Source organism: Aythya marila (assembly GCF_965140915.1).
Source record: "Aythya marila genome assembly, chromosome: 4".
NCBI classification, from domain to species: Eukaryota; Metazoa; Chordata; class Aves; order Anseriformes; family Anatidae; genus Aythya; species Aythya marila.
The window spans coordinates 74395967-74413153 of record NC_139045.1 but is presented as its reverse complement, the minus strand read 5'-3'; the positions used below and the strand labels follow the sequence as shown (position 1 = coordinate 74413153).

Below are 17187 nucleotides of genomic sequence, written 5' to 3'. Positions count from 1 at the left end.
TGAACCCCAGTCTGTTTTCATACTGGTTTTTGATCCGAGTGAGGTGGTGCCTAATGAATTTGGAGCTGATTTACTACATGCAGGGCCTGAATTTCCACAAACAATAAAAAATAACTGGTTGGTAGTGCACCTGGAGATTTGTTGTGTGCCAGCCCCACCAGTGGGGTCACACAGAATTGATCTGAAACCGCTTGCTCCAGGCGCAGGGTGCTGAGGAGGTTTGGTTGGTGGCATTCAGCCCCTGGTGACACTGCTGGTGCCAGGGCCGCCACTCGCCCTGACCCCACACCCAAAATCAGGCCCATGTTTATGTGCTAAACTGGATTGTGGAGCGGCCATTTTGGACACAGGCCTCAGCATCACCAACAGAGCCTTGTGGAAGCCGATTCTTGCTTCCCTGTGGCAGTTGTCGGTTGAAGGCTCAGAGAAGGCGCTCGTGAGGCCCTGGTGCCTCCACAGCTGCATGGCTCTGGCCATTAGTGGTGATGATCAGTGCGTATGTGTGCCCCCATGGCTCTGTCACAGCACGCAGCGTGGCTAACTTCATGTCCTTCTTGTCGGCAGGGTACCTCAAGTGCGACACGGACGATGGCTGCGAGGCCAAGGAGGAGGCAGGGGGAGAGGAGCTCTTCGACGCTGTGAACTCCTCCATCGTTTCGGGGGACAGCATCAGGTTCTTCGTCAATGTCAACCTGGAGGTGCCGCCCAATGCCACCGGTGAGTATCACCCTGCCACTAGAGCTTGGGAGGACAAAAACAGGGGTGAAATGGCTGACCCTGCTTTCCCCTCCTTCCAGGCTGCACTATGAGCGTGTTGGTTTTCAGCTTTGAGATTTCTAGAGTGTTTTTTGGAAAACCCAATAAGAATTGGCTGCTGGGAGCTGTTCTTCAGCCATCTGTATGAAGTGTCCTGATTCCTTTTTCCCTATTTCTTTTTTTTCCCCCAAACAAAAAAAGCAGCACCCCATGGTGAATGCTTACCTATCTGATGCAGTCACCTGGGCCATACAGCACAAGGCTGTCAAGTGTTGTGCTGGGTGACTTTGCGCCCACCCTTGCGAAATTAAGACTTTTTTTTAGAAAAAACAACAACAAAAAAAAAAGTGTCTAAGAGCCTAGATCAGGTCCAGTGGGACTCAGTTCTGCATTTGGGGCCTGAGGACCTGCCATTGCTTTTGGTGCTGCAGGCTGATCACTGGAGGAGAGATCTCCTAATGACAAGGCTTTATTGTGAGAAATCAGATGGGTTTTCTTTGGTGCATGTACTGTCTCCAAGTAGTTTTCATGTGCCTCTGGGGTTTCCTATGATGCGGGGGGTTTAGAGCTTTTTTTTTTTTTTGATGTTCTACATTGATTCAATGCTGGAGGTGAGTCAGGGCTATGGTTTGTACAGGTCAGTTGCTGGTGGTAAAAAGTATGTGGAGGGACTTTTGGTGTCGTGTATGTGCCTCTTGATTTTAACTGTGCTGTCTGGAATCAATCTCCACACCAGTTGCACTGAGATTGGAAATAAAGGGGGAAAAAACAGCCTGTTAATCCTCTGATAGAGGTCAGGTCCCTGCAGAGTAAAATCAGAGATTCGCCTGGTGCAAGTGTAGCTTTGTATCAACAAATGCAATCGCTGTTCCTGTCCCCTTTGCTGTGTTGAGCAGGGTAAGCATGTGCATGCAGGACTACAGCCCTGGGTGGTTTTTTGTTTGATAAGCTTGCTGAGGTAGGCTAGTCTCTGTTCTTGACTCCTAGAGGAGCAGCAAACCTCAGGACAACACGGTGTTGGTGAAACCTGGTTGGTTTTTGGTCCTGACCAGAAGTATGCTTGCTGAAAAAATTGGCCCTTTGATTGATGGGGAAGTGCAACAAAGCATCAATTGTGCATGGGCATCCAGTGTTGTATTTAAATTATTCTCAATCTGCCCACAACAGAGGGGAATGCTGTTGTGTGCCAAGCTCTGGCACTTGGCCCTGGAGCAGGTAACTCTATAAACAATCTCCCCTAAGCCTTTAGCAATATTCATGCGTGCTATAAGGCAGCTTCATGAAGGGGAGGAGGGCCTGTGGGACAGCGGTGTTGGCATTGGTGCAGAGTAAGCAGTGAAAACTGAACCCATGGGACTTCTACCCTCGTTGAGCTGTGGTGTCTGCTTTAAGTGGTCAATTGGTTTCTATAGGCCAAGTGTTTTGGGAGGGGGAAAGGAGAGCTGCTCAAAAAGCAAGTGGCACGGAGAGCACCAGATCTGAGTGCAGGGATTTCAGGTCAGCCTGATTCTGCTGGCACCGGTGCTGTGCTACTCCTCAGGGGGAGAAGACTGAGAATAAAAAGGTGGTTGTGCAGTTGTGTTGCAGGGGGACATGCCTGCCCAAAACTATGTTCTTTGTACCCCTGCCAAGCTGACATCCCTTATAAATTTTGCCTGACATGGAGAGCAACATAGAGGGGGCTTCCAACCAGCCTAGTTAGCACTGAACTGTGAAAATATCAAAAATGCTTGCTATGACTACAATCTTTTTTTTATTATTATTTTTAGCTTTTTCTATGGATGACTTTTGCCCTAGTACACAATTTGAATGCACTCTGCAATGCATGTGCTAAATGTAAAGGAGAAGGGCTAGCTAACCTGGCTTTTGTGCTATGTGCTTAAGAAAAGGTGGCCTCTGGAACATGAGTGACTTGGCTTTTATCCTGGCAGCTGGAGGAAGCCTGCAGCCTGCGTGAGTGGGTACTGACTGTTCTGGAGGTTAAATGCAAGGGCTCTGGATTATACTTGGCATCACATTTTCAGAGAGTCCTTTAAGTTTGCTCGAAGTTATTTTTGGATTACAAGCAAGTCCTGATTGATCTATAGCGTGCAGTTACTGGAAGTGGTGATGCAGAATAGCCATAGCACGGCCCTCTGCTTGGCTATATAGAAGCCTGCTTTCTGATTCTGAGTGGTGACTTTAAGAGTAATATCTAGCAATTTTCAAGCCTACAATTCTACAAATGCCATCTCAATTGAAAGACCTAAGGGGGACTGTACTCAGCTATGACAAGTCTGGGCTTAATGCCGTGGGGTGCATTGTTCAGGGATGAGGAATGTGAGCGCAGTGGATTCTTCTGTATCTGAGGAAGCTTGACTTTCCCTGTGTGTCCTCCTGGGCTTTTTTGTATTTTCCCTTCCATTTGAAAAAGGACAAAAAGGACTTCCTTATCTGCCTCGAGCAGTGATGTTTGTGACTGTGGTATTAGCTGTATCCCTTTTCTTCAGCTGAGATGTTTGGAATGCTTCAGAAAAAAATGGACTTCTGATGTGCTGGAGTCCCCTTCCCAAACACAAGGATGCAGGTTTTAAAAACAGGCTTCAGACAGAACTGGAATTGAAATTTTTAAGAAGGATAGGTGTGAAGCGAGATGTTGATGCTGTCAAGGAAAAAAAGAGTAAGTGGGACAAGCAGAAAAAATCCAGGTCCTCTGAATATCAGCAGTAGGATTCATCAGACCCCAGGTGTTCATTATCTAGGCTGTCAGCTCTTTCTCAGAGGTGGCTTTGAAGTGCTTTCCAGAGTTGATTTTACATGTTGCATTGGTCCATGGCTGTAGAAGAAGCATAACTGACTTCTCAGGTGGTTGAAAGTAGCCAAGATGAGCCCTGTAAGCTCTTCTGCTTATGGAAGTAGCCTGAACTTGGGGGAGGAGAGATGCTCTCTTCACAGTCTAAGCTCTTTCCAGAAATGAGGTTGTCATGAAACCCATTGAGGGACCCCAACCATGGGCCCATCTTCTGAAGAAAGTCCTCCAACACTGTCTGTATTGACTTAGTCCCTAGCATTTGATGCACTCACTGCTTAAAATACACTTGTTCAGTCTCCTGAAGGAAAAACCTGAGAAAAAATGCAGCTCTGTAGTATCTGTGAGCCTGTGGATGGTTCTTCTGGTCATCAGTTTAGTTTCTTGGCTAAGCGTGGTGTCCAGATTCTCACTTGTTGGCACCTTTTCTGGCAAGCTGCTGCAAGGTTCCTGCCTGCCTTAGCACAGGGCTAACAAAATCCAAAAATCTCCCTTGGGGAGGGGATGAGTTGGTACCCCAGGGGCTGGGTGCTGGCAGGCAACGTAAGTCGAATCACAGACCCGGTGACAGCTCTGCCATCATCCTGTCGAGCTGTTAATCTCCGCATGATGGATGTACAGCTTGCTGCAAGCGTAATTGGATGCACTTCACTGTAATACTGTTTTTAAAAAGAGCTCTGCATGGGATTAAACATTGAGCCAACAAAACCAAGCACGGCCCATAAAACTCTGACAATTAACCATTGTCATAAAACGCTGGGCTGTGTGCACAGATGTGTGTAAACCAGGAAAGCCTGAAGAAATTTAGGGGGTAAGGTATGGCCTGTCTCATTTTTATTAATACTGGCTGCTGTTGCATTGAATATTGAGCCCAGATTGGTGCAGATTCACAGGCTCTGAAATGTTTCTCTGTCTTGACACTTGGGTCCTTTCTCCCGGGTGTTTTATTGCTTCCTTGTGGAAGCTGATGAAATGCTTTTTTTTTTTTTTTTTATTCTCTTCTGCCTCTGAGCCTTCCAGCTTAGGGTTTGATAAGACATCTGCTTTCAGCAAGTGCTGGTAGCTCCACCGTATGAAGGTGGGTCTCATCTGAAGCTGGTTGGTCTTGGATTTGGGATCTGCATTTTTGGGGGAAGGTCAAGATGATTTTTAAAGAGATTAAGCTGTATGCTGAGGTAACAATAAACACATACAAGTAAAAAGTTAGGTCTGCACCCTGTTGTGTGTCCTTCTTCAGGAGTTGGTGCTGCAGTCCTGCCCTGGATGAAGTACCTCTCCCCTGACATCCCTGCCCCAGGCCAGAGGGAATCCCTGCTGCAGGAGCAGAGGGATATTTCTTGTGCTGCAGGTGGAAAATCAATCAAGCTTGGTGCTCTAGTCCCTGGGGATTCATACCAGAGGATGGGGGCATCAGCACATTACTATGCAGGCTGGGAGAACCTCTTTCCTCTCCAGACCTGTGCTACAAGCCCTGCATATTTCATAACCACCAGGCTAGCCAGATAGTGTCTTGCAGGCTCCCTCGCCTGGCTTTAAAACTCCTTTCCTATTCTCACCTACCCAGAGGTGTGTTAAGCCTTCTGTATTAGTGCTATCTGGATGTGAACTTCATTTTTTTTTTTTCTGGAGTCTGGGCCGCAGCTGCTTCAGCCTGCTGCAAAAACATCAGACAAAAACATCAGACTAGGGGGTAGCTTCATCCGCAGCACCCTTGGAAATAAATCCCTGCAAACCAATACAGAAATTTGGTTTAGGTGCAGCCTTGGAAGTTGGCAGTGGGTTTGCAACAGGCACAGGGGAGGCTGCTTTGCAGGCAGCTGTGGTACACCCTGATCTGCTTGGCAGCTCCCTGAAGCCAGCCAGCTGAATATTTTCATGCTTCAGACCTGATTCTTGCAGCTTAGGGTTTTTCAAGCAGCTCGGAGTTCGCCTTCTCTTCCTTCCCCAGATTTCAGTAGTGGCTTGCATGGTTTTTTTCAGGGTGTGGTTTCCCAGGGATTTGCAGAGCTGTCATTGCTGAACTTTTTGCTGTATGCGTTGCTACTTGCAGCCGATGCTCATCCTGGTGGCTTCAGCTGCAGAGGGGGGTGCCTGGAGCAAGATTTTTGGGGTGGAGAGGAGACAAAATCCCGCTGGCAGCGCGAAGCCAATCCACGGCCAGGCCGGGGCTTTGTCGGAGAGGGAAGGGGGGGAAGTAGCGGAACACGGTTTACGCTTCACGAGAAATTAAAGCCTGTTCCACCCCTCCGGACAATTGATCCTTCCTAGATATGGAGAATCAACAGTTTCCTGTAATCTGCTCCAGCGGCACGCACGTGCACGCCCGCCACCGCCGCAGCAAAACACGGTGCTTCAGCTTCTCCTGCCGAGAGGGCTTTTATTTGATTTTTTTTTTTTTTAAGGGGACGAGGAGAAAAGCTAGATGCTGGCGCCAAGGATATTCCAGGGAGAGTAGTGTCCAGAGACAAGTGGTCTGGGCCTGAATGGGTATCATTCTGCACACAATAGTCACATTTCCTCACATTAATACCGAGGCCCTTTTTATGTCTCACGGCACAATGCTGACCCACGCGTTCCATCTGATAACTCCTGTTTTAGCAGTTTGATGTCAGCCTGGGATGTTGGACTCCCGAAGCTTCCTATACCCTAATGGAAAGTGGATGCACCGATTGTGCTGGGGGGGGGGGGCCGGCCGGCCTCCCTCCGAATTTCCTGACAGGGGTGGTTTCAAAGTGGTGTTTACGGAGGCGGGGGGGTCGTAGTGCACGAAGGCAACATTTGTCCTTCTGGGTGCTTCACCTTGTGCTTGCCTCGGGGCGGCTCCCCTGGGATTTTTGGATGCCCTGGCCCTTCAGTTGGCACGAGAAAAAAAAACACCTTTCCCCCTGTCCCTTCCCCTGCTTCTAATTTAATATAAAAACCTATTGCAGCTTTTTTTTTTTTTTTTTGAAAATTCACTTTTGTGTCTGAGTTAAGGGGTGTGATAAGCGATGCTGCTCAGCTCCTATCCTGTCCTTGGCTCTGTGCAAAAGCCCTGGTCAGTCTGTCTGTCTCTCCAATCCCTCTGCAATGGTAGGAAAGCAGTGAGAGGCAATAAACCTTCACCCGCCCAGCTTACAATGCCTGTGCTGAGCATTATTCAGGTGAGATTTTCCTCTGTGCCCTCCCGGCCTCTTTCCAGCCCACTCCAAACACCAGCAGCTATTGCCTTGCCCCCCTGCTTTTAACCCGGGTGTCAGTTTAAGGATGAACCCAGCTGGTTTTAGGCTTTCTCCTGCACCTCAGCCTACTGTCCTGTTGTGGGAATGTGGGATAGCAGGGGCATAATTACTTAGCTAACAACTCTATCTAACCAAAATTACTCAAGCCTGTTGGGAATGAGTCCAGGGTCAGCACAGACATGGCAGGACAGCAAAGCAAAGCCCCCCACCTTGAGATCCTGCTTGTGCAATACCTCGGTGCCAGAAAAAAGCTGGTAGTACCTCTGTAGCTTCTTTGTGAACTGCTCTTGTCCTGTGTGTTGATGGGCTTTAATTTTCTGAGGCAAGAAATTCAAAGACCAAAACAGTTTTTGCTGCTTGCGACGTTCTTCAGTGCCAAGTGATTGAGGCTTAGATTTGCTCAGGGCCCTGGAGAAATCACCCCTGCCTAGATGAAATAGCTGTTTGAGAATAAATACTTCCACTTATGTCAGATCCTTGTTTGTTGAGGAAAACCATGGAAATGCTAATGTAGGATTCTGCTCTGATTTATTAGTCTATTTACTGTGCAGGCATGCTGGGGAGCACATGTAGATCTAAAGCAATGTGCGCTGACACCTGCACAGCCAAAAACTTCCTGCTCTCCAATTTTGCACTCCTATTTATAGGAGAGATGCTGTCAACATCCAGAGGTGCTTTGGACCAAAGGCTTTTGGTCTTCTCGGGTGTTAAGGGCAGCACTGGGGCCCTGTGCAAGGAAGGGGTGGTGAAAAAGCAATCTTAAGTGAAAGGGGAGCTAAGGTAGAAGGTGAAAAGCCTTGAATTTTACGGTGTGACTTCCATGGGTTTGGTTTTGTGTTTTCAGGGCTGTCTTTGGATAATATTTTCTATGCAAAGAGGGAGAAGGGGGGGGGTAGGGAGGCAAGTAGGAAGCTTAATTTCTCTGCATTGCTAGCAGTAAGGGGAAGCTAGGATAGAATCCCTTTTAGGTAACGCAAATGCATTTCTTGCCTCCAAATATGAAGTTGCCTTGTTCACATCTAGAAGCTGGTTGTGTCCTGTTCTTCCCCAAGTGATGGGAAAGAAAAAATGGAGGCATGCCATGGTGTCCCTCCAGGGCTCGGAGTGTGCTGACACGAGGCCGCGAGAGCAAGTCTGATGTTGGCAATTCATCACCGCTGCTAACATAGATGTTAACTCCCAGGGAGCTGCCTGCAGCATATTTGGTAATGCTGTGAGCTCGCGTGCGTGCCCTAGAAATTTGGGATGCGTGCGTTCCTTGGTGGGGCTTCCAGGGGATGTCAGAGATGCACTGCTGACTTTTTGGTTGTTCCATGGGCAGGAGTTGGAGCGCAGCCTAACAGATAAGGCTGGCCAGCCCTGGCAGCTCTCCTTTAACTGTGTGTGGGGACAAAGACAGCGAAATGCCCATAACTAGCCTACGTGCTTAAAATAAACTTCTGCAGCCTTTGTCTGTCCAGCAAAGCAGAACCACAGAAATAAAAATGGGAATGTTACGTGACCCTGACCTCTTTCTAGTTAGGTGTACTTCATCCTGACTCTCAGGTGTGAAATCTGGCGATTATTCCTGGTAGTAAGGCATAATTGATGGTTGATGGGTAGGATCCTCCTTGCTGTTAGAGGCTGAACCTGTGGCTTTCTACATCCTTTGTGCCTCCAGTGAAGGGCTGCTCCATGAGATTGCAAGGATCCAAAGGTATTACATCTTTCCAGCTCCTCCAAAATTGGAGGAAAGCAATGACAGCACCAGGAGGAAGAGAAGTGGCAGGCACATCTGTAGGTTTTAGCTTCATCCCAGCCACCCTTTAATAGCGGTTCCACAGGCAGCCTCCTGCAGGGTTTTATCCTGGGTTTGCTTAGCAGGTTCCCCTGCAGTAGGTAAAAACACACTTGAGGTGTATATTTCCATTTTTCATGTCCCAGTTAACTTGCTACTCTCCTTTTCTGATGCTACCGTGCTCCAACAGCCCTAAAAGTGACAGCCCAGAACTGGTGACATCCATCAGCCTCCTTTCCTTGGGCTGAGTCTAAGCAGTGTGTTGCTTGGCTGAAATGATGAATGAGGCTCTGAGCCTTCCAAAACATCACCTCTGTACCCAGAATGGTACATCTGAGAAGTCTTCAGACTCCTCTTCTTCTAAAACCCCTGTCCAAGGGACGTAATGAGATGTTTTTGCTCGCTTTGATAAAGCACGCTCGGCGCTCACCTGAGATGAGAACCAGAGAGCTGTCAACAGAGGATTGATATGTGCTTAAAAGCAGTATGAGGAGCTGAGAGATGCTGTGTGATAAAAGGACAACACGAATTTCTGCTGTCTTCATGCATCCCAAAGGGTGGCGTGAAGGACAGGCTGCGGATATCGGCCTCAACGCGTGTCCGCTATTGTTCGGGGCTGTGGGTGCCTTTGTCTATCTGGAGCTATTTCATGCGAAAGCTGCAAAAACCAAAACATGTTTTCTCTCAATGAATATTTATGGCCTCCAAATCTTCCAGCATACTTTTGCATGTGTAATTAGGCTGTAAATTGAGTAAGTGAGCATTGGAGAACTACAGATGTAAAAGCCCGGGGAAGATGCTTGATGTTTCTGGTTTAGTTGGGTGCTTGCTTTTTAATAATAAATAGCATTTTCAAGATAAAAACAGCTTGTGCTTTCCAAACGATGTGTCAAAAGCAGTAATAATTGGGGCTGTTGCGCCAGCAGACTTGTCTTAAGTGATGCTTTTAATCACATGCACAGCATCCAAGTGAACTTTGGAAGAAGTTGGGTGATGTAACCAAAGCCTCTGAGCCGTCTTATTTTGTTTAGAGATAAAGGCAACCCTCTCCCTCTTTTCCTCTACTGCAGTCAACTCTGTTCCCAGTTTGAGTCCCAGTATTTTAACCTTTTAAGTGAGAACATGACTTGAATTTCTGGTTTAGGATAAAGCAGCTTTGTGTGTAATAAATCAGTCACTTTTGTGGAGTTCTGGTGTTTTCACTCTGTATGCAACTTAATCGTGTTCTCAGTCCTCTCTTTTCGGAGGGCAGCAGGGCTGAGCTTGTAGCTGCTTTCATGCTGGGGTCAGCCTGCGAAATGGGATCGGAGCAGTTCTTGTTGGTTGGGACTTAAAAATCCAGATAAGTGGAGGAAACAATCTCCTCTGAATATCTGCAACTCCGTCTTGCATCTCTGTACTTTTCCACAGCTTGGCCTCTGGAAAGGTTTTTGGTTTTCAGTGGGGTTTTTCCATGCTGTCACTACACTCATTCGAATGAAAACTGTTCATGCGTTTCCTGTGTAATATTGGTAGCAGCACAATCTTGGGGGGCTTCTTTTTCCAAGTGTGAAGACATGGGAGAAGAATGAACAAACAGCAAATGCAGTATGAGTGGTGTTGCAGAGAAACTACCTTGGATGCAGGCAGTACAGAGGGGGCTGTGGCAGAAACAGCTGGGTTTTATTTATGGCTTTTCAGCTTATACAAAAAAAAAAAAAACCTGCTTCGTAGACACTCTAAGAAAATAACGTTGCTTGGAAGTCTGCACCGGGAACTTCTGGGGTACCCCTGTCCCTGTAACTCAACCGCCTAGTGACACTTAATAGCCTCTAAACAGCAGTTTTCTTTCTCAAGAGCTCTGTTGCTTTATGCTTAGATTTATGGAGGCAGAGTGGTGAGTTGACAGGACATTAATGTGCTCATCTTCAAGTCACTGTGTGTGATCTGTCACAGCCCGCTCCCTTGGAAGTGCCTGGGTGTTATTGTTGACTTTTTAACGAGGACAAGAATGGTTTCCAAGCGAGCGTGACTCATGCAATCTTAGCCTCAATCTATCAAACAACGATGCATGGGATTAAATGATTACCTAAAGTATTTGGAATTAGATTTTATGGAAGCGGGGGGGGCGGGGAGTGAAGGATAAAAATACATGGGGAATCTGAAAAACAAAAAGCTGCAAGGCAAACCCAGGCTGATCAGATAACGATAAAGGATGCTTCTGTACTTGGTTTATATTTCCTAAATGGGAAATGTTGTAAAAATTGAATCTCTGCTTTTCTCTAGAGAGGGTTCTCTGCCAAGAGTGATACTTCACCTTGTTCTGAGCCTCCTGTTGCCTGTCATATACCTGCGATCGTAATGACCTGTTATAGTAACGCTGTCTACGTAACTTTTCTTCTTGTTTTCCAGCTGAAAATGAAAGTGCTGGCTGCGTGTTACTACACACATCAAGGAAGGTAAGCAGGAATTCTGTGTGGTAAACTTATTTTTCATATACTTAATCATTTAGAAGCAGAGAAAAGGATCTTGTGCTCTGTGGGGATGGGAAGGAGGTTTTTACTGGCCTAACCAGGGCTTGTTAATACCTCTTTTCCTGAATTCCTCTGTCTTCATTTAAACCTAAAGATCCATGTGCTGCTTGTACTCCAAACAGTTTCTATGTAATTCTGATTGTTTCACTGTTTTTTGTCCCAGACAATTCCTTGACATGTTAATTCATCATTTTCTTTCTGCAGCTGCCTGCAAAGGGATCCAAGTGTACACCATAGAGATTCAGGCTGCTTAGCTGCTCTCTAGCCGAAAGCAGAAACACCCAATAGACACTGCTGTGATTTGGTTTCCTGTTTATTCCAGCTAATCAGATCTGCCTTCACGAGGTTCAGCAGGAGTGAATTCCCTGGAAACATGCAGTCTAGGAGGAGGATTGGGAAATGTTTAGTTTACGCTTGCGTTTGAGACCGTAACTCGATAAGGATAAGGCGGAAACGCACCAAGCCTCGTGTAGGCTGGAGTAGTGCAGACCTCCATCTATGCAAGTACAAAGTTAGCAGGGAGGAAATGAGCTGATATTTAATACCACTTTCAGTCTTTGGGGCTGCCAGGCATGACTCACGGTGCTCGGAGTTGTTTCAGCTCTCGTCCTACCTGCTGGTTGGAGGGACTGCCGACGTGTAAACTTCTAGCATCGCTGAAGCTGGCAAATCAAATATTGCAGGCTTCGTTGCAGGCTGTAATGTCGGTATTTAAATCTCTGCACTGAAGCCCTAAGGGCATTTTAGAGAATCCCGGAAACTTCCTTGACTTCTTTTAGGCCTCTGAGCTCAGATCCTGAAAGGTGTTTCAGCAGGCTGAACTATTATGGGGAAGAAAATGCGTAAATACTTCTAGCAGAAAAAACTTTCCTCTACTCCCCAAGTTTAAAAATACATCAAAAAAGACTAAATATCGCTTGATAATAAGGCATGGAAGTTAAAATCAGCTATTCTGTGCTCAGGAACGGAAATGTCTGTTAATAATTTGTCTTGTCTAATACTACTGCCCAAGCTGCTTTGAGTTCTCGACACTTGACTGAAAGTAACCTAAGAACTTGGTCACTTAAAGTGCAAATTCTAAGCCCAAATGCAGGATCTGCTGCTGATAAGAAATAGCTGGAAGCTGCTAACATGTAAGTGGCTCGTCTTCTGCTCTTTTCTTTTCCAGAGCTGTAGGAGTCCTGCTTTTCTGGCCTATAGTTCATGCTTGAGCATCTTAGTGTGCTGTTGAGCAAGAAATACCAGAGGGATAGCAGGCTTTCTCAAGGCTTGAGGAAAATATACTAATTGCCAGTTATTGCTTCCGTGGAGGACATGTAAAATTGTTGTGCTTGAAATATTAAGGAAATTGGGTCCTGGGTCACAGGAGAAGTGGCTCCAAGTGCCTGGGAAGAGAGAATTGTTAAAATAAAAGTGGTTGGGTCACAAATTTTATAGATGTTTTCCTTGGGTTGTCACCACCTCTGGTGGTAGTCCATGGTTCCTGTGCTCCTTCTGGAGCCCTGGAAGGGCAATCCATGTCTTGGGCAAGGTTGGCATGGTCCTTGGTAGGCATAAGGAGGAGCTGCTGACAGCTCCAACTGCTTAATCGCCATCCCAGAGTCTTTCTGAAGAAAGTGCCATCAGTATCTGCAGCAGCAGCATGGAGGGAGCAGTGCTCAGGGCAACGTGTATTTTAGGAGCACCTTTTCCTAAGGTTCTTGCGGTGTATATAAACGTGGGGTTGGTCTCTAGAGCAGCAGCAAGGCTGATAACTTCCATTTTGGACCTTCCTGATGAGCGTTGAGGGCTTTGTTTTGCATGGATTGAATGTGCAGCTTTGTCTTATGGTGGTTGACCAAGAGTCCTGCCTGCCTGATGTCAGGAGAGGCTGTTCCAATGTGATTGCATTGCATGACAGCTTCTCTTGCCAGTGTATGGCTTTGCTATTAAGGGTACTTGATGCTATTAAAATAAGTATTGGGTAGCTGTCTCATTTCTTTCTCGGCAGTTTCCAGCATCGAGTCACACCAGGATACTGGATGATCTAGCTAAAAATATTTGTGAAGGAGTAGTCATTAATTTCTGCTCAAAGCAGTGGGTGTCCTGACTGGAGTAGGTTCTGTTTGAGCTATCTCTGAGGTGTTGCTGTACCAGCAATCCAGCTAATTTGTTCTTGGTTTGTCTCAGCTAGGCAGTGATGTATTTATTTCCTCTCATCATGGCATGTTGCCTTGTGTTTTACGTGTGTATCATACCCAATGTTAAGGGAGTGATAATAAAGACAGTTATTGCCCCTATTTCTTGTAAAGGACCAGGAGAAGGAGGATAGAGAGTCTGATTTACAGAAGGCATTGCCAGGAGCTGAAGCTGAACCCTTAGGACTTGTATTAAGTAGCTGACAGAGCTGTCCTGCCACAGCAAGCAAATGGTGCTGTCTCGTGCAGATCGCTGGGGAATCAGTGTTGATTGAGATGATGTGGGCAGATAACAGCCCTCTGAATGCCTCTGATTCATTCCTGCTCTCCATCAGCCAACTTCTTGCTTCCACAGTTTTCCTTCTGGTGGCATCTCAAGCGTTGGGAGCACGATGACACGAAGCCCCTTTTGCTTGCTTGAAAGCTCCTTGATGCTGCAGCACTCCAGTTGCTCTTGACCTTCCCAATACTTCTTTTGCTGCCTCCTTTGCAATCCATCTCAAGTTCTCTCTAGGTTTAGTCCCTTTGCTGTCCGAACCTAAGCCCTAGGTCGGACTCTGCGTGCCAGATGAGCTGAAAGAAGACCTCAGAGAAACAGCTGCTGGTCACCAGGTGATCCCATGAACATTACCAGGTGGTGATGGGTATTTTAACCTGCTCTCATACAGGGATAATGTAAGGCTGATTGGCCACTTGCAGTTAGACACCTCTTTTAGTGGGGTGATAATATGGCTGTGTCACCCTCTCCTAAAAGCAGACAACATTAAAGCCTTGGGGGTGGCGGTGAAATCCTTCAGAGAATCCTCAGTCCCAATCCTCCAAGGCTCTGGAAGAAGTGATTGATGCAAAGTAAAACAGTGTTAATTGCAATGGATGTGTACTGACAACTTGATAGTTGCTGTGATAATTACAGTAATTAGTGAGATGTTAGTGTTTTTCCCTGTGTCTAGGCTATAAATGGAAAAGGTAGAAAGGGTACGTGTGAGAGGAGCGGATCTGTGACTCAGGCAGTGGGGTGGCCCCATAACACGGGGAAATGTGCCAAGGTCCTGCTTGTGGAGGCAACTTGGTGGCAGATCTGTAAAAGCAATCCAGAGCGTGCTAGGAGCTGAGCGTAATAGGAGCTGAAGGCTTAAATGTATCTCTAAAATCTTGTCCTGACCTCGTGAATTCAAGCTTGGCTGGCCTCCTGTGGGATGGGAGATCTGCGTAACAAAGTGAGATTCCTGGGTTCCCACTTCCTTGCTTGGTCTCAAGCTGTTGAAGGACAGGACTGGCGGCCGCTTTTGACTCACTGCCGTGAGCGTTAACTGCGTGCACGGATTTCTAAGAACTGTGAAACGGGAACGACGCATCTGTAGTTTGATAATTCAATTAACAAATGTCATAGCTGACAAACGCAGAAAAGGTTTGAGGTTCTGCAATACAGTGTGGCTGTTCCTTCCATCTCAAGGAAGACTCCGTGAGTCTGTCTGCGACAGCAGAGTTGAGGCAGTACCAGCCTTTGTCTGCCATCTGTTTTTCCTCCTGTCATGCATCGATTCAAAGCTAAATGTTATGTAGAGAGGAAGAAAACTTCCTCAGGAGTAGGAACAATAGGAGTTTAAGTATAAAAAGGTGATGAGCTGGATGGGATTCCATCTCCCCTTCGAGCTCCTGAACTAGGAGGACAGAGATGGCTCTTGGAGAAGAGCTGGCTTAGATGCACTGAGATGCACACTGACAATTCTTCATGCTTCTGAGCTGAGAGTTCATTTCTTCCTAGTAACTTTGCCTGTGTTGTTACAAACATCTTGAATTGTTTAGACCAAAAGAGGCTTCTAAATGCTCCTTAGGCGTTTATGCTTTTTAGACTTAATTCTGTGCTTTATCCTCGGCAGTGAAATTGATTTTTTTTTCTGCTTTCAACATCAGGGTGTAAAACTGTGCCTAGACATTCACCCATGGTTACTAAATGAGCAAAAGTGTTGATTTTGCAGGCCTTCAATGTGTTAATAACATAAAACAACTTCTCTTCTACAGTGGGATTTGGAAAGAGTGATTCCAGAATCACTGGTTTTGTGGCAGTAACGTGAAACTGTCTTGTGGACTACACAGTTCCTAGTCCTTTGTTAGGTGTTACGTACACCTGTCTAACGCTCTGACCTCTTCTCAACACAGTACCTGAAGTTAAAGAACTTTGAGGAGGAAGTCAGAGCCCACAGAGACCTGGATGGGTTTTTGGCCAGAGCCAGCATCATCCTCGATGAAACAGCCACCTCCTTGGATGATGTTCTTAGAGAGATGCTGAAACATTTTGCCGAAGATCCTGAGAACACAGAGCCAAGCTGCAACTTTGAAAAAATCATGAGCACTTTATTCACAGATTCAGGGACCCCACGAGAAGGGAATGGTAATTAATTCCTTATTTGCAGTTACTGTTATTTGTTATTCTTTCTATTGGGGGGTGTGTTGATTAATCACTACTGCATGATCCCTAGGTTTGCATGTTGCATGTGACACTAGGGTTTTATTTTTTTGTGACCTAGACTGAAGGGACTCATGTCTCCAAGGTTTTGTTTTGGTGGAGTTTTGTGCCTATTTCATTAAGATGAGATGTACTGGTGTTTTTTTTTTGGGAGGGAGGAGACTCCAGCACTGGAGTATCTTGTCTGGCCCCATCAGGTGTGATTTGTCCATAAAGTGTCAGATCTGGTTTTGTACAGAGATGCTTGCTGGTGTCCCTTCAGAAGTGGCTCCTTTGCCTTGTGATTCTCCATCTGAATTCACACAGGCTGGGAGAGTTTGACTGCTTTGAATGAGTAATTGGCTGGGGAGGGCTGAGCATTTGTGTTGCTCCCAGCCTACTGGAAGGGGTGATAAGCTCCTTGTTTTACTCCAGAAATTCAAAACTGGGGTAGCCCCAGCCAACTTCAGCTTACGTGTCACTATGAGCTACCACTGAATGTCATAGCATAGTCTAAAACACTGCCTTTTAGCCCAAAATGTGAAGAAGCTTAACTAAGCATTGTTTCTCTGTAGGCACCCATGACGTTTCAGAGCCAACAGGAATGAATATACAAACATGTACATCGCATCTCAAATGTAACTGTCACAGCCTGAGTGAATTTGTTTAACAGATATGTCAAGTCCTGAGCATGTAGTAAGCATGTTCATGCTTTGGTTACTTCTTGCTGCCTGTCTTAGAGCTTTGCATTTATAATCTCTTTAATTTAGGCTTTCTGCCAATAAAGAAAAATTAAGCAGTGCCATGAAATGATCAGAGAACAGTAATTACAAAGAGGGGAGAGAGGGCAGGGGAGTTGGAAGATGAAGTCTCTTCTAGTCCTGTGTGTGTTGAATAATGCTAATATAATGACTTAATATTGCAGTAGGCTGCTGTTAGGGGGAGAAAACAGCTGCCTTCTCAAACTGGAGAGTTTAGGGACAGAATTCAAAAGCATCAGGTCAAATGCTTCCACTTTCTCCTATTGTCATCCCCAACCCCTGCATCAATCCAGTATGCGGTTAAATAAGTATGCTTGGTATTAGCATTTAGCTTCAGTTGGAAAGGAAATGTAATTTGCAGTGGCAAAACAAATGTAGACAAACCTGTAATGTTTCTATTTTTCTTCTCCTAGTTCACCTCTTATCAGATACAATTCAAGGGGTCACAGCAACAGTCACGGGGGTGCAGTATCAGCAGTCCTGGCTCTGTATCATGTAAGTACCTGGGTTATTAATTATAAGAATATACAAACGGCTTGAAACTTGCAGCCCTTTTAGCTGTAGGAAGGAACAGCAGTTCAGAACATGCCCTTGTAAATTTGAGTTGGTGATGTCTTTGACCATCTGTCCTGGCCTGTGGGTTCTCTGAGCATTGTGCTGTTCCTCTCTGCAGATGGTCATGGTCTCTGCAAGGCATTAAGTTGCTGGATACTGTCTAAATCTGGGGTTAACAAACTAAGAATGCTGA

At 46.1% G+C, this 17187-nt stretch overlaps 1 protein-coding gene across 4 annotated transcripts in view; it reads left to right on the top strand.

Moving 5' to 3' along the window:
- The window catches only part of SLC4A11 (solute carrier family 4 member 11), a 102257-nt gene that overhangs the window by 34083 nt on the left and 50987 nt on the right, over positions 1-17187 (top strand). For 3 of the 4 annotated variants that reach the window (XM_082759763.1, XM_082759762.1, XM_082759760.1), the window contains exons 3-7: positions 565-717; positions 10934-10980; positions 15393-15624; positions 16254-16316; positions 16853-16934. In XM_082759763.1, the coding sequence (XP_082615889.1) occupies positions 565-717; positions 10934-10980; positions 15393-15624; positions 16254-16316; positions 16853-16934 (577 nt within the window). The remainder of the gene's footprint in view (positions 1-564; positions 718-10933; positions 10981-15392; positions 15625-16253; positions 16317-16852; positions 16935-17187) is intronic. The other variant, XM_082759761.1, reaches the window with a different exon arrangement.